Source organism: Anser brachyrhynchus (assembly GCF_964034855.1).
Source record: "Anser brachyrhynchus genome assembly, chromosome: 5".
Lineage (NCBI taxonomy): Eukaryota > Metazoa > Chordata > Aves > Anseriformes > Anatidae > Anser > Anser brachyrhynchus.
In genome coordinates this window covers 35,966,557-35,989,553 of record NC_137699.1, presented here as the reverse complement: position 1 = coordinate 35,989,553, position 22,997 = coordinate 35,966,557, and the positions used below count along the sequence as shown (strand labels likewise).

General features: G+C 45.8%; 1 protein-coding gene across 18 annotated transcripts in view; it reads left to right on the top strand.

Moving 5' to 3' along the window:
* The window catches only part of DAGLA (diacylglycerol lipase alpha), an 82,003-nt gene extending 60,211 nt beyond the window's left edge, over positions 1 to 21,792 (top strand). For 16 of the 18 annotated variants that reach the window (XM_080594954.1, XM_080594953.1, XM_080594961.1 and 13 more), the window contains 8 exons: positions 384 to 464; positions 2,662 to 2,804; positions 4,409 to 4,477; positions 5,512 to 5,584; positions 6,680 to 6,876; positions 7,240 to 7,369; positions 8,376 to 8,557; positions 10,882 to 21,792. In XM_080594954.1, the coding sequence (XP_080451080.1) occupies positions 384 to 464; positions 2,662 to 2,804; positions 4,409 to 4,477; positions 5,512 to 5,584; positions 6,680 to 6,876; positions 7,240 to 7,369; positions 8,376 to 8,557; positions 10,882 to 11,809 (1,803 nt within the window). In that variant the 3' untranslated portion in view covers positions 11,810 to 21,792. The remainder of the gene's footprint in view (positions 1 to 383; positions 465 to 2,661; positions 2,805 to 4,408; positions 4,478 to 5,511; positions 5,585 to 6,679; positions 6,877 to 7,239; positions 7,370 to 8,375; positions 8,558 to 10,881) is intronic. The other 2 variants (XR_013952132.1, XR_013952133.1) reach the window with 2 other exon arrangements.
* Positions 21,793 to 22,997: the final 1,205 nt, after the last annotated feature.

Sequence of the window (22,997 nt, the reverse complement as noted above, 5' to 3'; positions counted from 1 at the left end):
GTTTGGTTCTCCTGCTCTACTGCAGGTCTCAATGTGAGCTGAACTACCAGATACACAGCCTTGTGTTTAAGTTAGGGTATTTTTTTTTTTTCTCCAGACTTTACACCACAAGCCTAGGATCTGTGAGGGTTGTCATAAGTTAAGAACTGTCATTACTCTTAAACAATCTATGGCTCTGGTAATCAATGAGCCAAGACGTGTCTCTAATGGAGTCTTTTCCTAAATGTGGAGTGGAGTCAGTATTCCTCCTCAGCCTTGACACGTGCTCTGTGGCACTCTAGAGATTGCACAGAGGTCAGGGCAGTTTGGTGCCTCCTAGGTGTTTACACCAGTGCTGATCTGCAGCCATTAATATCCTATTCTGTCTTTGTGTTTGCCCTCAGGGAATGGTGCTATCCGCCGAGTACATCAAGAAGAAATTGGAGCAAGAAATGGTGCTTTCTCAAGCTTTTGGACGAGACTTGGTGAGCATTAGGTTTTTTTAATCACTGCAGATTGTAAAGAAGTTGAGATTTTCCTAAAATGCTGATTTTTCAACCTCCATGTCCCTGAATCTGTTGTACTAACTTCTAAAATCTTCCTTCCAATTCCTGTCCCTCTGGATTTCCAGATGGGCCATGAGTTACTTATTCCCAGAAAGCTTATTTTTATTTTGAAGCCTTCTACCCAACAGTACTGTAGAGCTCCTGATTTTTTTTTTTTATTCCTCGGGCAAAGCTAAGGCAGGAAGTCCCATTCATTGGCACTGCAGTAACAGGGAGCATTAAAAACAAATCAACAGGAACTAAAATCCCATCTCTATGGAGATTCTCTTTGGAGACAGCAGTGGGATGCCATGCTGACTGTCTGTGTGTGCACATTTCTTGTGATAGAAAGCTATAGGAAAAACCCAAGAGAGACGTTATGAAGAAGCTTACCTTAGCTTCTGTGTCACTAAAGGCACAGTCACTGTCCCCACTGGGGAGGGATCTTCTGAACTGCCTAATTCCCTGCTGCCAGACAGCTGTCCTTTTCTCATGCCCAAATAATGTCTTGGCCTGAGCAGGCCCATGGGAAATTAGGCACTGCTCAAGGGAGAAAGAAAAGGAGAAGAGGGTTATAAAAGGCCTGACGCTTCCCTGGAACTGGTGTTGCACTAAGTCAGTGCAGAAGTGTCTGCTTTGTGATGTTCAGTAGGTGAAAGAAGAGATGCATAGACATCTGACTTCTTTTATCATGCTTTATTCCTCTATGCCCAGAAAACTCACTGGTTTTAAGTGAGCTGTTGCTCATGAAGATTTTTTTCCTGCTCTCCTATAGAGCTCGGTTACTATCTGACTGGTAAGGATGTGGTGGCGTTTGAAGCTCTATACTTCGGGTGCTTTCTGCGTGTGATGATAGGTAACATGTCTGGTTCTGTTTGAAGCTGGCTTCATGTATGGTAGGTCCAATTTCTAATTGATGTAATATAGCGTTACTAGCTGGACCTGACCCACAAAGGTGGAGAGAGAGCTTGATTAATGAGATGGAACTACTGGCTTGGGTTAGGAAATGAAGTACTGTCTGAAGTTGAACTTTGAAGAACATATAAAGAAGTGGTATGGGTAGAACATAAATGCCATCCGTCCCAGATCCCAAAGGTTTGTCTAGCCCAGTAGATTGTTTCTGACAGTTGCCAGTAACAGATGTTCAGGGAAAAACTGCAACAAGTGAAATGTATAAATTCTTCATTCTCTCCAAGTGTGCACCTCAACCTCACTGACTGTAGCAGGCATGATACTGACTTAGAAGTAGAACGATACAAAGATCTTTCATTCCTGCCGCTTTGTCTGTGTTCTTTTTTCACCTTATGCAGAAGTCTGTAGTCACAGCTGTGGTGACCTGATACTGTGGAGAGTAGGATCTGGGTTCTCTGTCCTTGTGTAAAGCCTACAGGGCACTGCCAGAGCTCTGAGATCTTGTATTAAAACAAGATCAAAGTTTCTCAAACATTGTCTTAATGAACTTCTAGAGTCTAAGCCATGCCTAGTGCTCTAGCCTCTGAATAACAAGAACAGTAGAAAACTTTAGAGAATAGTTTTGTCTTTGAATTACTTGTACAATTGCCAGCTCTTGGGAGCATCTGAACTTCAAAAGACTGCTGTTCCAACTGCAGGTTAGGATTTCTGTTTTTCAGCATTCACAAGCAGTGAAATTAATGAGAGCAAGTCATAATTTCTAGAACCAAGGAGACCTCTAATCCGTGAGTCTGGATTTGAATATTTTCAGAAGGTTATCAGATCTGAGGAGGAGCAAAAAGCTCATCAGATTCCAAGTAACTCAAACAACTTGAGTGTACATTGCCTTTTTTTTTCCAGGGAAGACCTAGTAGATCAAATGCTGACTCATGAAAGTGTAGGAGAGAATGAATTCCAGTGTCCCCTCAAAACAGGCGCTACTGGAAGACAGGAATGTGCCCTGTGCCCAGCTCCTGTGTGACATAGATGAACCAGTGTAAATCGAAACTGTGCTCCTGTTTCAAAATATAGCATAACTAGATCCCATTGGAGGAGGAGTTGTTTAGCTGGAATGTGGAGTGCTCACGTATAGCAAAGACTCAGAAGCTGGGGAAAGGGACAGATTTGGGGGTTTGTCAAGTTTCTTTTTGGTCTGACTTCAATTTCTTTTGTTTTTCATTTTCAGGGGAGAGGAACAAAACACTATGGCCTGATTGTGGTTGGCCATTCCCTAGGGGCTGGCACAGCTGCCATCCTGTCCTTCCTTTTGCGTCCGCAGTACCCATCACTGAAGTGCTTTGCCTATTCTCCCCCAGGTGGGCTGCTGAGGTAGGTGTTGGGTAAGGAGGTCTGGTGATAGGGTGGGGGGTGTAGCTGTAGCTGGATCAGATCCTGGTTGTGATGTTCTGATGAGTAGTAAAAGAAAGACTTTGCCCTGAGAAGCATGTAGGAAAATGTAGTGTCAGTTTATAGGACCTGAGGGTTGTTGGCAGCCCTTGTTCTCTGCTGTAGTTTAGAGTTTAGGATATGATCACAGGTGACCACTCCCAAATATTCAGCTTTGCTTACTTCTGTAGCTCTTATTTAACCCTGACTAGTGGGAAACGCAAGTTGAGTAGACAGAGTGCAATTTCCTTCCTTATTGTTTGCACAATGACAGTGTGTCCTCTCCCCATCCTCTGTGAATAGGTGTACAGAATGGGAGATGGAGGCGTTTACATTTGGTCAAACATCAGATCAGTTTGGGCTCCTTTTGCAACTGACAAAGAAATTGGCACTTCCAAAGTGTGATTTCTGTCATTTTAAAGTGGGTGCCTAAAATAGTTCAGGGGGATTGTGCTGCTTTGCCTGTTTCTCTCCTTTGGTTGTAGGGGGAATCTAGGGTAGCTGCCTCATGTCTGAAGAGAGGTATTGAATTTCTCCTGCTGTAAACTGGAGCAGACCTGCAGATAGTGTTATTTGCATGGCAGCCAAATAACATCTCACTTGGTTGCTGTGAAATAAGGTCTTTCCAGTCGTGATGGGCACCGTGAGTGCACTTAGAAGGACCTATGGATTACAACCTTCTCGTTGTAGTTACTGCATCATGTTCCAGCAGCAGCCAAGGGATTTTAACCATCCTGCTAATGATTCTGGACATTAGCATGCCTTATTGTGACAATAATGCCTAGTCATCTGCAGCTATAGAGGAATTGCTCTGCAGAATGTTTCCTGGGAGTTTTTTTTAGCTTTCTGCTCAGAGCTTTCCCTCCTGAGTTCCCTTGATAGCACAGGCCAAACCGTACTGTGCCACCTCAACTGTCTGAGTTCAAGGAGGTGCCTCTGACTGCCACACTTCTGTTGCACTGTGCATCGTGCCCAGGATCATCTCTAGGTCAGTGGTGCTGGCGGCCTCTACCTGTGGTGACTGATTCAGAAGAAACGTCTTTAGAAGGTAGCTGACTACAGAATGAGCTCAAGGAGTGGAACCCTTGATTCCCTCTTGTCTTGGTGCTCAGGTTGCTGCAGGAAGTGGCCATCTTAGTTCTACTACGGTGTCTTTTTAGAGTAGTCTCAAGAGCATGGAATATCTTCTTCCTCTCTGATCACCTGGCCATTCCCAAAGCACAGGAAAACCGCTATGAGGTGTTGAGTTAGAGAAACTTCTGTTTCTAAGCATATGCAGAGCTCTTCACAGGTAAGGAAGGAGGAGGTGTGCTGTTTGAGCTATACCCTTACAGAGCAGTGTTGCTTGGGGCATGGGATGTGAATATCAGGCTCATCTTTTTAAAGTGTGCAAGTCCTGAGGGCCTCGAGCAGCTTGGGTTGTGTGTTTTATGACCCAGGTTCACTGTCTAGTAACTTCTCAGATACCAGTGGCAAATTGGGAATGAAGTGCAGTTTGCTGCTAGTGAAACCCTGTTTGCTTCTTCTTGGTCCTGTTTCTCTTCCAGTGAGGATGCCATGGAGTATTCAAAAGAATTTGTGACTGCAGTCGTGCTTGGCAAAGATCTAGTGCCCAGGCAAGTTGAGAAGTGTCCAAATTTCTTGATTAAATATCTGCTGTTCTGTACCAAAGTCACCTGTTTCCTTTCAGAAACACCCAGATCATACCTGTCTTGTGTCCTCATTTACCTATCCTTATATGCTTCTCACTTGTCTTCCTAGTTTACCTGTATAGCTGTGTCTTTTACCTGGACGCCTATATTGGTGTTTCACACACCTTCTTATAGGCATATCCCTCTCCATCTCTGAATCAGTTGCCTGTATGATAGAAAAAAGTGAATAGCCTGCCTCTGTAATAATACTCATGGTGGTATTTGATGTGTCAATGCTATCTTCTTGGTTGTCTGTGTTAGCTCAGACCTCTTTACTCTGCCCTGAACTACATGTGCTGATTTCTTGTCATCTCCCTCATTTCTTGTCTTGGCATTTCTCACCTCTCATTGTTTGCTGTGACATTCTGCTGAACTAGGGAGCAAACAGGGCATTGAACTAGGAGCCAAACAACCTCAGTTTTATTTATTTATACACACATCCCTGTTGTGTGACTTCAGATAAATTCTCTATGTACAATATTAGGCACGTAGAGTTCAGTGGAGGAAAACTACTACGATGTTCAATATACCTCTTGTTAACTTGTATAACAAAATCCTGTCTATTCTGAAGTCTGCTTCATGGCGTTGCATAGCTCTGTGCCATCTTTCTGATTTGTGTTCTGTAGCATCCTATGCTTCATTTGTTTCTTGCTCACTTGTTTCTCTGATTGCATCGTTTCCCTCATCTGTTCATTGACCTCTCATATCTGTGTTCACCACTCTGAGTCTGCTATTGCATTTCATACTTGTTTGTTGTCACAGTGGTTTCTGTGGCCTTTTACCCTGGTTACTGGTCCCAGGTGATGCCACAACTCACCTCTGGAGTGATCTGCGTTATGGCATTGTTGTTTCTTTTATAGCATAATTTCTCATTCTTCTGTGCTGTATGTCTCTACTATCCTGTTACCTGTCTGCTGTTCCTTGCCCAGCTGTTGTAAACACGTCTTCCTCTTTTCCAGAATTGGTCTCTCTCAGCTGGAGGGATTTCGCCGTCAGCTTCTGGATGTTCTTCAGAGGAGTAACAAACCAAAGGTAAGAATGAAGATTAACAGACCCGTGAAGGGAAGCGTCTGAGCAGTGATGATAATAGCTCCATGTCACATAACAGTGCTGCAGACTTCTCCTGCACCCTAGGTCTCCTCAGGTCCACCAAGAGTGTTGCTGAGGTAACCAGAGGAGTGATAGCAACAGCAAGAAGACACCTAGAGAGGTCTGGGTTAGGAGCTACACTCTGTTTGCAGGCTGAGTTCTAGCTCTGTGATAATTCTGGCTCATGTGCTGTAACTTCACTGTTAACATGTCTAAAACAACCGAGCAGGAAGTTTTCTAATCTCGGCCTGTTCTGAAATCTCTGTTCCAAGCCTAGCTTTTCCTGGCCAACAACAAATGGTAACAGGCTGGGAAGCACGACAGTTACCTGCTTCTGGGCATTGCTGTGTGCTCTCTGGGTGGTGCTGTCCTAGGACAAGTGGCCTGCTAATGTTTTGGAGATAAGAAATGTGTAAATTTGTTCTTCCCTTGTCTTCTTTACCATTACATTGAGATGGGAAAAGCATAAGACTTGAAGATGCTTAGGGGTAAAATATTTTATAAATGATCTGTTGAGGGTAAAAAACTGAGATAACGCTTTTCTTGATAGAATTCTGTGGTTTTTGGCATTTTTTTCAGATTTTAGGATTTCTTTTTATGCATAAAGACAGACATAAAGGGAATTTTTGTCTGCCTAAGTTGTATAGTCTTGCTTCTATTGGTACATTAAAAATTCAGATTCTGTCTACCTTGCTTATCCTGGAAGATAAGTTATCCATTGGTGGACAAAGATGTGTTTGCTCTAGATCCCTAACTCTACAAAAAACATCCAGCAAAAAAAAAGATGGACAAGATTTTGCCACTTATAAGGTTAAAATTGTGAAAGGAAGGGAGAGAGAAGTAATTTTTCTGAGCAAGGTTGTTATCTCTTTCTAGATCTACTATTCAAGCAACAGGTAAATGAGCTCTGTTTTTCTCTTTTCTGGTATTAGGTATTCAGTTTAAATAAACCTACCTATAGTGTCTCGTGAGATGGCTCTTTTTCTCTGATCTTTTTCTCTTCTCCATATTCTCCTTCCTTTCCCTTGTGTTGGACAGTGGCGAATCATTGTGGGTGCTACAAAGTGCATACCCAAGTCAGAGCTCCCTGAAGAGACAGAAGAAAACTCAGTAACGAGTAATCGCCTCTGGACCCATCCCAGTGATCTGACTATTGCTCTGTCTGCAAGCACGCCGCTCTACCCACCTGGCCGCATCATCCACGTGGTGCACAATCATCCTGCAGAGCAGTGCTGGTGAGTATGCGCAGAGCTGTGAAGCCAGCCTATGGATGGGGGGTTGAAAAACCTGTTGGAAAAGACTTCCCAAGAGAGCAATCCATCTATGAAGGAGGTGACTTTTTTTCACTGCCTTATGGTGACAGTGATCGTGTCTGTGCTGTGAGGATAGAAAGATACTTGTGTTGCTGTTTGTTAGTGCAGTGCTTTAGAGGAATAGCAGTAGCATGTGTATTTAATATTTCCTCCCTCTATTTTTCCTCCTGTTGTTTTTTCTGTCTCTGTAACCTTCTGTTTTGTGCTTTTGCATGCCAAAACATTTGCCTGCTCTTTCATCCCCTGCTCCCCATTTTCTCCTCTGGATCCCAACTCCTCTTTTAGTTGCTGCGAGCAAGAGGATCCCACTTACTTTGCTATCTGGGGTGACAATAAGGCGTTTAATGAAGTGATCATCTCACCAGCGATGTTGCACGAACACCTCCCATACGTGGTCATGGAAGGGCTCAACAAGGTAATGCTGAAAATTGGGATCAGGGGGCGGGGAGGGGTCACTCAGTTCAGTAGTGTGGACTTTGGCTTGAATGCGTAGAAGACCTGGGTTTGGGCAGGAAAGGCTTGACATGATGATGCTGCTGAGGTGAGCTGTAGACACGAAATGTCCACAGAGCCAAAGTTCTGTGTGTGTACTGGAGAGCCAGGAATCCTTTTGGTGGGGTTTGGGCTTATTCACTCTTAATGCAAGAGCACTTAAAATGCCCTAATAATATCAGTGCCTTATCATTCAGGTAGTCCTCACCCAGGAGAGCTGGCTGTTTAAATATACAAGACCTTTCCCCTTTGAGGGGTCGGAGGAAAGAAGATTGTACTCTGGGCCATTTATGCGCAGGCTATTTGAGTCAAACGTGATGAGGTCTGGAAATTGAATGTGGACTTCAATCCCAATGCTCAGAGTCCCAGACTAGGTCCTCTTTCCAATTTTAATGCCATAATAATATGAGGTTGGGTGGTGTTCGGTTCAGTCTCTCAAAGCTGCCTGTTACAGCATGCAGTTCAAGTGAAATTTAGTGAGCTGTGACAGCACTGGATGTCTGTGCATGCAGCTGCATGGGGTATTTCAGAAGTCCTCCATGCTACTGTTGCAGCTGCTCTGTTAGTCTGCAGGGTGGCTGAACTTATGCTTATGTGTAATGGTTGTGGAATGAGTCTCTGCTCCTAAACTACAGTTTGTAGCCATGCAGCTCTGCCATAGAGATTTAGCCAAATCTTCTCTACTGTATTGGTTTGAAAGCTGCTCCTGCCAGCATCTCTGGGCATCTCCCCAGCACTGGATTCCTGGCAGGATAGAGCACGTCAAAATTCATTGATATAATCATTTATGTCAAGACTTTGCTCTGTGCTTGTGGAACACCTCAGTAAGAAATGAAGGCAGATCCAGCAGTTTGGAAGTTTTGAGCTGAGAACAGCGAAGTTGCTGTCTCCAGTGAAGCACTACTGTTCCTTTGCTTGCCTTGTTATAGGTCTTGGAGAATTACAATAAGGGGAAAACAGCTTTACTTTCTGCTGCCAAAGTGATGGTGAGTCCTACAGAAGTGGATCTCACCCCAGAGTTGATCTTCCAGAGTCAGCCCTTACCTAGTGGACCCTCAGTGCAGATTGGAACTGGAGCCATAACAGTGGACAGAAGGAACAGCAGTACAAAGTAAGACTATATCTTTGAGTTCTTTGTAGGATCTTTGGCTCCCCTGTGGGTCCACTGTGATCGATGTTAGTGGGAAGAATAGATCCAAGGGCTGCCTGTATGGGACTTCCACTTTGCTTCAGTATGTCTTGTGTTGTGCTAGGGGAAAAATGATTCTTTGTGTTGCTTAAGAATCTGCTAATGCAGCAAGGTCAGGAGAACCTAGAAGTTGAAGGTACGGAAACTTCCTTTTCTTATCAAGGCAAGTGGGATTTTCCCTGGAATCACAAAGACGAAGTTTGCAGTCTTGCAGCCAAATCTCTGTTCTCCTGTTTGAATTAAATACTCAAAGATGGCCTGCGGCACTGATTCTTGAAAGCTGAGCAGCAGTGTCAGCCATGAGCTTACCAGAACATCTGCATGTAAAGTTACTTTATGAAAAACGACTTGCATAATAGTAAAAACTAGAGAATCTGGGAACATGGATACGGATTCAAGTGTGTTGGTACAGGACAAATATAAAGGCAACGTAATGTGAGGGGAGAGCAATTGATGTCCTTTTCGTGAAGGACAAAGCAGGAAGCTCAGTCTGGTGAAAAGCAGGCAAGGCAGAAAGGCACGAGTGCTGGAAGCGTTCCTGCAGGGATTTATTTTTTAAAGCTGGATCATCACTGCTTTGAGCAGTGACATTGGTATTCTGGCAACAGCCAAAAGTTAGAGGTTACATCTTGAAGGCATACCAAGGATTGGCTTTGGGGAAGAGCTCGTAGGGTACGTAAACAGCTTTACATCCAGGAGTGAATGGCAGGGAGACTCCTTGCAGAATTTCAGATAATGTTTGAGGCATGCAGAATACTACAAATTTGCTTTCTTTGTTTCTTGCAAATATATTAAAAAAAAAAAAAGTGGTCAAAGACTTGCCAAAGAATCGGAACATGTGAATTCATGTCAGAATTGCACTATGCAGACGAAACAGGGAAGTGGGAAGATGAGAACAAAGTAACCTGGTCTAGTGGAAGGTGACCCTGCCCATGATGGTGGGGATGGAACTAGATGATCTTTAAGGTCCCTTCCAACCCAAACCATTCTATGATTCTAAGATGGTTTGTAGTTGGAGAGCAAATAGGAATCATGATAGAAACAGAAGGCCATCTTAAGAGGCATTCATACCTTTAATAATTTTGTAAAGTGAAAACAGCTCTGTGTATTCTTGCAGTTGATTGCTATAAACATTCCTGCTTGCTTTCCCCTCTGTAAGAATTGTGCCCTGCAAGGGTGAGGTGCAGAATGAGCTCATAAGAAGATATTAAGGACTTGCTAGAGAAAAGCAGTCTCCCGGCCCACGTTCCACATCTAAGTCTAACTGTGCATTCATACTTCAAAGTGTCCTTAGCTGATTTTTCTTCAGTTCTGTGATGCAACCATTCAAAATTAATCTGTCTGTTCCTCAAACAAAGAACAAGTTTACAAAACTCAATTTTGTCATGATTTATAGAACTAACAGTAAGACTCAGCTTGTTGTACAGCTTCTGTTAAACAAACAAACAAACAAAAAACAGACGATGGCACTGTAGACACAAGAAGATTGTTTCTTTGCAAGGGAAGAGCTTCTGCTATGGAGATTTCAGGTAGAGACCCAACACGAAGCTGTGTGTATCTGGGTAGGGTTTTGGAGGAGGCAGGGTTATATGGTCTGTCGTGTGATGCACGGCTGGGTGTCCTTGAGATAACATGAGTGAGATGTACATTTACAAGAAAGACAACAGCAAATGATATAAAAATGATAGGGCTCTTGTTGCAGAGTGAGTGGTCAGAGACGGTGAAGGAGAGCTTAGACAGGAGCAGAATAGAGGCCATGATGAAACAGCAAGAGAAGGTATCAGCCAATGTTTGGCTACAGCAAGGCTGAGAAAATGAACTAGGTCAAGCAGCAGGGACAGGAGTGGTGCTTTCTATCACAGCAGACCCAAGGTACTGCTTCCTTCTGAGCTGAGTGAAAGCAGAGGAGTCCTGAGATATGAAGGGGAAAGAAACAGAGGAGAGGGCAGAGAGGCTATGGGGAATTGTTAGGGGGAAATGTTGTAGCCTGGTTAAGTTTAATTCAAGATCAAAGTTAGTTTACTGCCTCAGACTCCCTCTTTTTGGGATTCTTGAAATCTGTTCTCAGAACGTTATTACTGTTGAAATTGAAAGAGACGTGTACTGCAGGTGTAGACCACTCTGGTTAGAGCAATGACGTGCCCTCGGTGTGCACAAGGGAGTCTGTGCCCCAGGCTTGGCTCTTCTGGCAGCTTTTGGTTCTGAGGAGTGATGCAGTCTCACATTGTCTCTGTTTCTCGTTGCAGGAGCAAGTCCCATTCTGAAATTAGCTTGGAGGGGTTTTATGAGACAAAGCCACTTTCTCCTGTGCAGAAAGACCCTGTGGAGCTGCTGCTCCTGGATACAAAGGAACGTCTGTCTGTGGAGCTACAGGACCGACGTGCTCCTCTTGCAACCATGGAGAGCCTCTCTGACAATGAATCCATCTACAGCTTTGATTCAAGGCGTTCCTCTGGTTTTCGTAGCATCCGGGGCTCTCCCAGCCTCCATGCTGTCATGGAGAAGGACGAGACGCATTGCTTTTATATAGACCCTGCTATCCCTGAGGAGAACCCCTCCCTCAGCTCGCGGACAGAGCTGCTGGCTGCTGATAGCCTCTCCAAGCACTCCCAGGAGACTCAGCCCCCTGAGAATGCACTCAACAGTGGTGGCACTACCCCCCAGCGACGCTGCAGCGAGGAGGGGGCCAGCAGTGAGGGGGACCGTGTTTCCTTAGCCCCTCGTGAGGAGCTGTCCCTCCAGAACGGACGGCTCACTGATGTTCCCAGTCCCCAAGTGCTGGAGTTTGCTGAGTTCATAGACAGCCTCTTCAATCTGGATAGCAAAAGCAGCTCCTTCCAGGACATCTACTGCATGATGGTGTCTGATAGCTCCAGTGACTTTGCAGAGATGCCCAAGTCTGTCAGTGATCAGGAGATCCTGTTGAGGGCACAATATGAACCCAACTTAGTCCCAAAGCCCCCAAGGTTGTTTGCAGGCTCAACAGATCCTTCATCGGGCATCTCTGTCTCACCCTCTTTCCCCCTTAGTTCATCTGGAGAACTCATGGACATCACTCCCACAGGCGTGAGCAGCCAGGAGTGCCTGGCCACTGACAAAATCCGGACTTCCACCCCCTCTGGGCATGTAACCAGCCCTGCCAAGCAGGAGGACCTCATGATTTCAGCCCTTTAGTGCAGGGCAAAGGGGTGCGGCTCTGAGAGCTGATCCCGTAGGCTGCGTGCTGGGATAATACTTGGAGGAGGTGGTCATCAGGCAGTTCAGATCGGCGGAGACAGCTGGAAACATTCCTTCTGGGGTGACACGGTGGTGGCACACTATCTGGAGGATGGATTGTGCTTGAGTCCCATGCTTATAGCTGGGATAAGAAGCCTTGCCTCACAAGGCCTGCTACACTGAGAGGGTCTGAGTCAGTAAAGGTAGATGCAAGTTCCCTACCTCAGCCTGTCTCATTTCATATAAGAGGCAGATTCCTTGCCCAAGGGCACCTGCTGAGTTTGGGAGTGAGATGCCCTGCTTCAGGGAGTCCTCTGGGGTAAAGCTTCTCTGAAGCTTGAGGGTTAGATAGACAGAAGCAAGGGGGCCAGGCCAGATCACCCCCTTGGTACCGTTTCAATAGTTTTGGAAATGAGCGGATTGAGACTTTGGGCCCTGTTGCACTACCATGTCGGATCTGGCCCAAGATCCAATTCGTCACACTTCCATGGGGATTGCTTTCCTAGGACACACTCTTGTTTTAAAGCCATTGGGGCTGTATTCTCTCCAAATGCAGCCTCCCTTTCCCTGGCCAGGCACAGCAAGAATTGGTCTGGCACTATTTTCTCTCCCCTGAGTACTTCTGTGTTCAATGACCACCAGGCTGCTCCTGAGAGGAAAGGAAATTGTTCTGAAGAGCCAAAAGCCCTCTGCCATGTCCCTCTTTTGCTGGAAAGAGTCCTCCTGTGGATGCCATCATCATCACTTCTCAGTTCCCTGGACTGCTCTGAGCTGGCGACGTTCCTACAGGACTGACAGGATTCTCATCTCAGAGCTTCATGGATGGATCAACTTAAAAATATTTAAAAAAGCTTGTCAGCACCCAGCATTATTTGCTAGCTCCCTGCGGAGCCTGGGAGCCTCTCCTGGACCCCGCTGGGTCTTCACACCACCCGTATGCAGTAATCACAGATCAGTGCCAGCCTCTGTCATTGGGAGTTCAGGGAAAAGATGAACTTTTACTAAGTATTGAAATTTTTTGTATGTTTACAGAGCTGCTAAGCTTTATGGAAGGTATTTATTAAGCAAACAGGGAGGCTTTCTGTAGGCAAGAAGCATGTTCATTCTGTCCTTCCTGTGCCATTCCCTCTGGCAACTGAGGGGGAGAGAGGGTGCGCAAGTATGACTGCGAATCCCCTGCTTTTGAAGTGGAGTAGGGTGTTGGGAGAACCCCTTGGATCAGAGTCTGGGGGAAGCTGCGCGTCCCTTGCCCACCCTCACTTGTCCACCTCCCTGTTTCACAATGTGTTACAAAGCTGGACCAAGTCATTAGCAAAACTACCTGAGCACTGCTGTGCAGAGCGTCGGTGCGCAGAGGAGCCTGCTAGAGCTATCTAAGCAGTGAATTTCTGATGGTGGAAGCATGAAAGAAACTACCTATCTAGAAAGTTAAACGTACTGTGACCTGGTGAAATCCTTTAACTGACAAAACACCTTCATAGCAAAGCTCAGCGGAGTTACCAGTCAGTCTCACTGGAGCTCTGTCCTCCCTCAGTGGAAGAGAAAATCCTCTCTTAACTTCCCTGTAATGCCAGGGATGTTACTTCCCCCTCTTTAGCTGTGGTGTTTCCATTGTGGGAGGATGCCGTGCTTCCCAGGAGCTTGGTTCATGACGACTCCCTGGGCTCCCGGTATCCCTCAGCCTCTGGCTGCGTTTGCTCAGTGGCCTCTGGAAGCCCCAGTGATGGATCAGGGCTTTGCTGGCCTGGGTGCTGCACAAACCAGGCCCGAGTGGTATCAGATACCATTGCATCAGAACAGGAGCCCTTTAGAGCCAGTGTGCATTGATGTAAATGACTTCAGGTGCACAGAAATGAACTGGACTTTGTCCAAGTGCTGATCTCCCACTCAATTTAATGTGGGATACTGTACCCCCTGCTCCTTAGAAATTACAGGGCCTCTAGAATTGCAGGGACTTTGTTAAACGGGCAGTAAAATATTGTCCCTGTGCTTTGGGTTCCAAAGGGGACCTTTTCTATACAGTCTTGAATTGGAGGGAAGAAGTCCCTCTGAATTCAATGTAATTTGTAAAAGAAAACACATTTCATTCTGAGCAACAAGAAGTTACTGTTTGGTTTGTAGGTCCTTCAGAACAGAGCAGTGTTCCCCTTGCTGAGAGGTTGTGTAGTTCAGGAGCTCACACAGAACAGCTGTGGAAGTGCCATCAGGTCATCCACTATTGCAGACCACAGGGTAAGGCTGAACTGCTGCAGATAGCCTAGAAGCACTACTAGAAGCACGACTAGAAGCACTAAAAAGGTGGTGTCCAGGAATATGTACAATGAACTGGGTAGTTTTGAGGGGAAAGGGAGCTGAAGCATAGGGAGACTAAGGCTAGCAGGCTAGCTCAGCTCCCGATGCAGACTGCTGACATGCACGTACAGTGGGGAAAAGGATTCAATCTTCACTTCTGCCTTTAATTTTTGGCAGAAGGTGGGTAGTAATAACACTTAGCACTTCAGCAGAGCATTATATCTGCAAAGCACTTTACAAACATTGATGAAAGAATCATCTCTGTCCCTGGCAGTGAGGTATTAGGAGAAGTCTCTCTGAGACTAGGTAGAACTACTGGTGCCCTACCCGAGGATGGTGGGGAGATGACTCGAGGTGAGGAAGGTGGATAGCCTCCCTCTTAAGAAAAAAAAGTTGTTTCAGTAGCGACCTGATGATGTTTAATGGGTCGCAATATTGCACTAGAAAGTCACTTCTGACCTGGGTACCTCCCTTATGTCCTGGAAAACACAATCATTGTGTGACTGTTTCCTTCTCTGTGCCATTGGAACTGCGTCCTGGGGGAATGGGTTGACCTTGTCCCGACCAGCTGTAGCAGGAAACAGTTTGGCATGCTGGATTTTTCTGTTTTGTGCTCTGTGATTATTAGGCTTCTTTTGAAAAGCCTGGAAATGCCTAATGCTTGTGACCTGGCCTTGCCATATACCAAGGCAGTAAAGGTACAAGAGAAACCTCAAAGTTAAAGTTCTAGTTGCATCGCATTGGGGGTGATTCTTGTTTTCCATTACTCTATTGACAAACAGATCTGTTCCCAGTCCTCACAAAAAGCCCTTGCTAAGTAGTTCCATGTTCTTTGCATTATTTCTGCTTTAAATGGCTGAGTGTCTTCATTCTTATCCCTCCTATGCTGTAGAATTGTTTGGACAGGCTGGTCTCCTATTCTATCCTGACAAAGTATATCTGGAAAGGTACAAATGCATGCTAAATCTGTAGCTACCTCCTTCATTCATACTGCATACTACTGCTTGCTTTCTCTGCCCTCACTCCACTCTGATGTGTAGCTCTCTTTGGAAACATGAAGCTTCTTCGGATTTCTTAACCTCTCAGCTTCTGGTTCCTACTCTTAAGCTTTGTGCCTTTTAATGTTTGTATGCTTCCTTGATATTTCAGTGGGATGTTCCACCCCGTGAGGAGGCAGTGCTGGAAGAGCAGTTTGTAGTGCCTGACACGCTGAACCTCAGTAAAGCAGATGATAGTTCATCCAGTTCAATAGCACATCCTTAAATCCCCTGAGGTTTATTGGCAGAGGAGTGGAGCTAAGACCACCAGGTTCCTGGAGAGCAGAGGGTGGGCTTTGTGCACCTTAAAAACAAAGCATAGTAAGTGAAACTATATACACCAATGCAGCTTTGCCAAAGAGTCTAGCACAATCTTTCCACAATCCCCTGGTGCAGCAGATTTCAGCTGACTGCATAAGGACAGGACTTGACGTGTTTGTTCATGATGTTCTCAGCAGACAGTAGTGGAATGTGATCCCAAGGCCTTGAAACACTCGGGGGCAACAAGGAGGGCCGTTAGCTAGGTGTCTGTTGAACTCTGTCCAACAGCTTAGGGAACAGCCTCTGACCCCGCCCCGAACTTGCTCAGAGGTTGTGAAGGGTTCGGTACTGTTGTCTGGTTTTCACGTCTACAGGCTGTCCTCCAACCCCTTTGGGTGTGTCCACTGTGGAAGAAAATCTTTGATAATATTCTAGGAAGTTTTGATAACCAAGCCCTTAACGTGTAATGCTGGCTGGCTGCATTTTTTGGAGGCTCTTCTGCATCAATAATAATTGCTTTTATTATTGTTTTAATTGCAGTGGTGCCAACATAGACAGAATTCTGCTGTGTTTATATGCACAAGTGCTAAACAAAAGGACAGCCCTTGCCCAAAACCTAGCATTATCCCGTCTCCTCCTCTGTGGAGCTTCCCTCTCCATTTGGTACATGCATTTTCTCCTAAAGCTGTTGCTCTAACCTTTCCTCTTCTCCATTCCTGTTACTGAACCAGGAGCTACCTTACATGTCGTTGTGGTTACACCATCTCAGGATGATGGTGTCAGTGGTGTCTTGGTCCACATCCTTGGAAGCACCACTTAAAAAGCTATCCCCGATGATCTCGTGATGACCCAAAACATGGGTGAATGGGATTCCAGATGCTGTGTGTCTTCCCAGGATATTCTTGATGCACTTGAGAAAGCTGCTGCCTTCTGTGGCAGATGAGGCTATCTAGAAAGGTCAAAGCATTCTCAACACCAAGAGGGTCGTTAGATGCAAATGTGGTATCTCCAGCTTTGCTTACCTTGTTTCTGGTCACTGTTTTCAGTGTTTGTTCATAATTTCTGCAAGTTTCAGAACTTCATTCAAAGTAAACTGCAGTTGTATGAGACATGTTGCTCTCTACTGTGGACTGAGATGCCAAAGCTAGTTGTGAGCACAGGTATTCAAATCCAAAGGTTCCCATTTATGTGCTTTTATGATGCTGTTACGTAAATTGCAATAGCAGCTGCAGATCCCAAGCAGCAGTAGGATTTAAGTGGGAAGTAGTTGCTGCTGCCAGTGAACAACGGCACATGAGAAAGGCGAAGCACCAAGCGTGTTTGGTGCGTGTGCTCCTTGGAGCTTCTCCTGCTGCAGGAGTCTTTTGTTACTCTGTACCTGGTCTCCATCAGAGGAAAGAGAACAGGGCTGTTGTGTATGAAGCCCAACAAACTGAATGAATATGGCACTATTTTTTTAGGTATTTTTTTAGGTACTTTTTAAGGTACTCCTAGTAAGGTTGCCCTCTGCTCAGTTTCAGTGTTTGTAATCTGGGCCTAATTAGGAGGGTTTTTAAAATCTTCCCTTAATATCTTGGATGATTTTGTTTTGTTGTCAGGTGTCTTTTTGATTAGTCACTGCTCTGGATTCAGTGGTCTCAGTCTTAATGTTCTCTGAAGCTCCTCCATGTTTTTGATTAATATTGCTTCCCAGTTTTAAATTCATTTTAATCCTTGCCGCACCCTGTTTTCAGACTGAGTGATGAGATCTCTACATGCTTGAGAGCATCCTGTTGAGTTGTAAAAATGTCCTCTTGTAATATATTCTTCGTGCACTTAACTGATATTAATTGTTGCTGAAATGCATGTGTTGGTGTATTTAGAACTTTCCTTTTGTAGCTATATCATTGCAAGGAAGACAGGGAGAAGGAGCTTCAGTCTCAGCCAGCCCCAAATGCATGTTTTGCCCTTTCATCGTATTGGCACCCTGACACTTGCCACTTTCCTAGGATACTTGTCAGGTCTGGTGGCAAAAGTGGATGCATGTTACCCTGACTATGCAAACAGTGCCTGGGCTCTTCTACGGATTTTAAAATCTGAAGAAATGGATTTCTAAGTGTAGTGAAATTTGTGGGGGTGTCTTTTATCTGCTGAGTTATCTACTGAGTTACAAGCTCCTGCTTGTTTCTGCTGGATGCCGTTTGCATATGCAAGTACTGCGTATACTTGTCAGTGCTGACCACATCTAGATGTCATGAGGCCTGGGACACTGGAGGGCATTCTAGCCTACCCTGTTGCATTTCCACGCTCAGCAGAAGCACTTCTGTGTTCACCCAGAACCCAGGAATTGGCTAGCCTGGAGCTCTGCTTGGTGCTGTGTTCCCGCTGTGCTTATGTATACCTACTGCTGGAATATTCTCTTCCCTCAGCAGTAAGAGGACATTGTGGCTGCAGCAGCTTTTCTTGCTTGGCAGCAAGGGCAGCAGTAGTATTTGATCTCCTTTTTTTTATTTTTTATTTTTAAAGGGATGATCTTCTGCAGGCAGTAGTTGCAACCATGTTAAGCCACACAGGCTGGTAATTTGCCAGTAAAGTGGTTTACATTTAAATACTTGAAAAGTTTTCAAAGACCTTTAAAAAATCTTCAAATGTAATGCAAATACTGGCAGACATTTAAAATAACCTCTGGTCCTCAACAAACCTAGCAGCTTTGCTTTTTGCTTAAAAGCTCTTTCGGCTTTCCTCCCTTTTGTAGCGTTACACTTCTTTCTGCTCAGACAATTGAAGTCTGAGATGCCTTTTGCTGACAATCCTTCTATGCTGTCACTTGTTTGTTATCCCTTCCTGTGTTTAAACTTACCCCACCAAAGCTGGATTTTTGCTGAGCTGTTCTTTAATTATGCTGCTGCAAACAGACTCTCAGAACTCCTCTTCACTTTAGGAAGTCTAAAGACAATCTCTGCAATCCTCTTTCTCATAGGAAAAGCATAGGGTGTGTAAATATTTATTGTCTAAATGTTTCCTTGGTAGTTCTGTAGCAGCAGAAGTAATGAGTTACAGAAATACCAGGAAGCGAAAGGAAAATGGTAGAATGATTAACACACTGAACCTGAAAGCTCAGTGTAAAAACAAAGATTTAACAGGCATATGTTTCTTAGCATGTGAAACATCGGCTTCTTCCCTGTCTGCAGTGTACAGGTGCCTCCTTACCCGCCTAATGAAAAGGGGGGGTTGGAAATTCAGCAGTTGTTTTGCGCACACTGCTCTGATGCTCTGAATGAAGGAGTATGCACCTCTGAAGCACTGGAAAGCATCGTCTGAATCAGGCTTTTTGCACATCTTTCTCAGGGCCCGTTCAGTACTGAACTGCAGAACTGGATGTAGGGAAGAACTGCATCTCTTGTGCCAAAGCTCCCCCTCATGGTGCTCCTGCGTGGAGGAGGCTATGCTCTGTGTCACAGGCAGAGTGCATCCTGCTGGGAGGCAAGCACTGCTCTTTCTCTGCAGATATGGGAAGAGGGAGTGAAGGGAAGATCCCATCTGAGAGATGGGACTTGATCTGGGTGTTCCTTGCTCTCTGGTCAGGCGGTCATGCTGACATTATAGTTCGTTCATGTGAGAGGTATGTGAACCAGATCGTACTGATATTCGGTGATGTCCTTTTCCACTTGCCAGCTCTAGAGTGGGTGGTGTGCCTGCTCCGTTCCCTCCAAGGGAGGAGCTGCTGCCCCTTGCAGTGAGATGTGACAGGTTCGATGGCAGGGGTCAGCCTGAGCTTGGTTTGCTTCAGAGTGTTATATTCCAGTTCAGAGCAGGGCCTTCGCTGCCCAGGTGGGTGGGTATTACATGAACCAGAGCCAAAACCCTTCTAATTCGTAAGCTGTTGGTAGAATTGAGAAGTGGTTTAGGAAGGAGATCTTTCATTGTATGACAGTCGCCCACTGTGCGGAGAGCAGTATGTTCTGCAGAGCAGCAAGGCTGTTGGCTTTCTTGTGTGGCTGGAGCACTGCAGGCTGCCAAACTTCTGTGCTTCTTTCTTCACCATCTCCCAACTGTTTCTGCATCCAGCGCTATGTACCAGAGCTGGTATGCTCTGCACATAGCATGAGAGGATGTTGCTAGCCTAAACTTTGGCTGCTAAAGGCCTTGCATACTGGAAATATGAAGGAATTGAGGAGCAGTTCCTAGCTTGGTCACAGTGACTTGCAGTCCTAAAAAGCATCAGGAAATATACGCAGCTGTCCACGAGCACTTTGCTGTCTCCATTGTTGTTGGTTTCTTTTCTGCTTATTCTCTTGAATTTCATGCCTGTTGTGCCTTTGTTTTCCATTCGCTTGAGGTGCAGGCCTCCTACTTGGGATCAGACAACTACCTTCCTCTCCCACTTTGTGGTGTTTCTTCTCTGGCTGTACAAAAGGAGATGTGGTGTGTCCAGGGACTGGTTTAGAGTCATCCTTGCTACAGGTCCCCCTCTTTCTGCCTCAGCTAGGACTTGTCAGATTTCCTCACTGTCCCCTGCTCACTCAGGTGCCCTGCTCACTCAGGTGTCATCTCCAAGTGCCAGCAGCAAAGCCTGACCCAAGGCAGGATGCTTCCTCCTACCTGCACCGCAGTTACCCTGCAGCCCCCTCCTGTGCGGTAGGAAGGGAGGACTTCCCAGCATTTCTTACCTGTGGTGTATGTGACCTCAGCCAGTGTTTAACAGGTCTGTTCGTGAGTAAAACTTCCTCTCAGGTCTATTCAGGAGTAAAACTCCTCTACTCAAGATCTGACTTTTTTTTTTTTTTTTTGCAAGGACTTAAGCTGAAAGGGACCTAACACATTCTGAACTGTCCACTGCAGTTTTGATTTTCCTGACGTTCCCAGACTGGTTCTGGAACAGCCATCTTCCACAGGTAATCTATTTTTTGAGGGTTTGGCATTCTTGTAGCTGTCACTGCTGTGTTTGATGCCTGACCTCACCACGTCACCCTGCGCTTTGTTTTTCACTTACTGAACCTTCCTATCCACCCAGCATATCTGTATGATGAGGGAACCTTAATCTGGCTACTTATTTCTGCAAGAACATTTAACACAGCAGCACAGAAACAAGCATTAGCTTTTTTTTTTAAATTGGGATTCCACTGCCCTGCTTTCCATCTGGTGCTTTGTGCAGTTCTGATGGCTCAGAGTTGGAGGTACCTGGTGCGTGTTGGCAGTACCAGGACGAGGGAGCAGCCCAAAGCAGCATGTGCATCACGCAGCACTCAGGCTGGCTGAGCGGCACTTGCTTGTGCCGTCTGTCCTGCCGTGATGCATAGCTTCAGGCGTGTTGTCTGCGCAAAGCAATCACAATATGGTGTGCTTGCTAGACTACTACCAGGCACCTTTTTAGGGTCTTACCTCCGTTATCAGCATGTCCACAGTGCTCAGTGTCTGGTGGCCCAGCGGCATCATCTGCAGCTGCTGAGGCTATGCAGCTTTCCAGCTTTCCCTCCACAAACACTGCAGTTGATGGCAGAGGTGATGTCCAGGGAATAGTCTCAAGCTCCTTCCTTTCTTTGTTGTAAACTTAATTACTAATGTCAACAGGGATTATATCTGCATGCTTGGGACAGCAGGAGAGGAGCGCTCTGCCCTTTAAGACCCTTTCCTTTAGCTCAGTTGTCTGCTGCCATGTCCTGCTGTGACAGCCACTAGTCTTGCCTCTCCTCCTGTATGGCTGTGAACGAGCAGAGACAGCAAGGCCAGAGGAGCTGTGGGAAGCTGTTTCCCTTCTCCTCTTTTCGTGCTCTTTAGTGCCAGCCGTGCTGGGTGGAGCCCAGCTGCACGGGCTCTGTCTGACAGGAGCTGTCTGCTGGTGGGGCGCTCCACGCAGCGATGGCACACAGCAACTCCCTTGCCTCCCGCTCCTCTCTCTCTCAGCAGACACCAATGCCTCTATGGAAAAAGCCCTTCTGCCTGCTGTCACCTATCTCACGTCATGTGCTGGGGCAGCTCAGACTCTAGGGTAGCTGTGAATTAACTCTTTGACCCCAATTGCCTCTTTATAGGTAAAGCCTTTTGTGTTTATGGGTGAAGCAGCCCTTCTAGGGAGCTCTGACTGCCTCTTGCAGGACTTGGAGCACTTGCATATGCAATCGGGGGGAAAACAGCACAGGATCTTGTGTCCCCATGCTCAACTGACAGGGCACTGCCTGTCCCAGGAATTCTGCCCTTCAGATCCCTGCTCCGAGCTGCCCCAGCATGAAGACTACAAGGAAACTAAAGCACTCTTCATGTGCCATTCTCATGTGACTTTTTGTACCTATGTATGAAAGATCTAAACTAATATTGCTGTAAAGAAAGATACAGATTAATATAGCATATTATATAAAGATATATGTATATAAACTTTTCTGTATATTGTATGGCACTGTGTATAAAATGGATGTAGAAGCATGACTGGTGTATGTGACTGTTCCCCAGTCTGACCTGGAGAATGATAGTTGTGATTTGCCTGGGGTCATGTCCCAAAGGATTGTGCGTGAGTTTGAGAGTTGGAAAAACCCACACTGTGCTCTCTCATTGCAGTGGGTCGAGGCCTAAGATGTTGGTGCATCAGTACAGCTGTCTGGAAGGCTCTAGGGAACAATTCAGGTGACAAATGGGGCCGTTTGTCTCCTCGCTGGCTCTGTCTCTTCTGGATCTCAGTCTTTGATGGAATGGGGGAAGCATCTCTGTCCCTTGACACTTATGTTAGAATCACAGAATCATTAAGGTTGGAAAAGACCTCAGAGGTCATCTGGTCCAACCATCCACCTACCACCGCTATTGCCCAATAAACCACGTTCCGAAGTACCACGTTCCGACCTCTCCTTAAACACCTCCAGGGATTATGACTCCACCACTTCCCTGGACAACCTGTTCCAATGCCTAACCCCTCTTTCTGAAAAGAATTTTTTCCTACTATCCAACCTGGACCTCCCTTGACACAGCTTGAGGCCGTTCCCTCTTGTCCTGTGAGAGAGCCTCATGTCCTAGAGAGCCCTGCCTTTCTGTGTGGCAGTCACTAGCTCCAGCGTGGCCCTGTGCAGCCAAGGGTGGAAGCAGCAGGAGACTCAGCTCTAGCAATTTCTCTTCTGCTTGATGGTTTTAGCTATCAAGTACTAAAATTCAACATGCCATACACAAAGACATTAGTGTGAACAAAGGCAGTTGAGTAAGAGTGATTCTTTGGAAAGGTATGAGAAAGCGGCAGGGAGAGGGGGACTGAGTGCAGGCAAGACTAGTGTAGGAGCCTACCCTGTGGGAAAAGGGCAAGGTGCTGGAATTTTTCTGCAAAGAAGGTGAGTTCAAATCGGTGAGCAAGTTTCACAGAAGCTTGGCAGTAAGTGCCCTGCAGAGCAAGGGACACATCTTTGTGTAGGTTTGTAAGGTGGCACTATGCCTGGTGCTGTTTACGGATGAATAATGCCATAGTAATATATATTCTAGAAAGGGAAAAGCAACGCTGTGACTATGTTGTTAGAGGGAGAAGAAATATGGGAAGTCAGTGGAACAGGTTCAGCAGAGGAACAGGAGCTTTCTGACCAACCATTAGAAATGCAGGAAAAGGA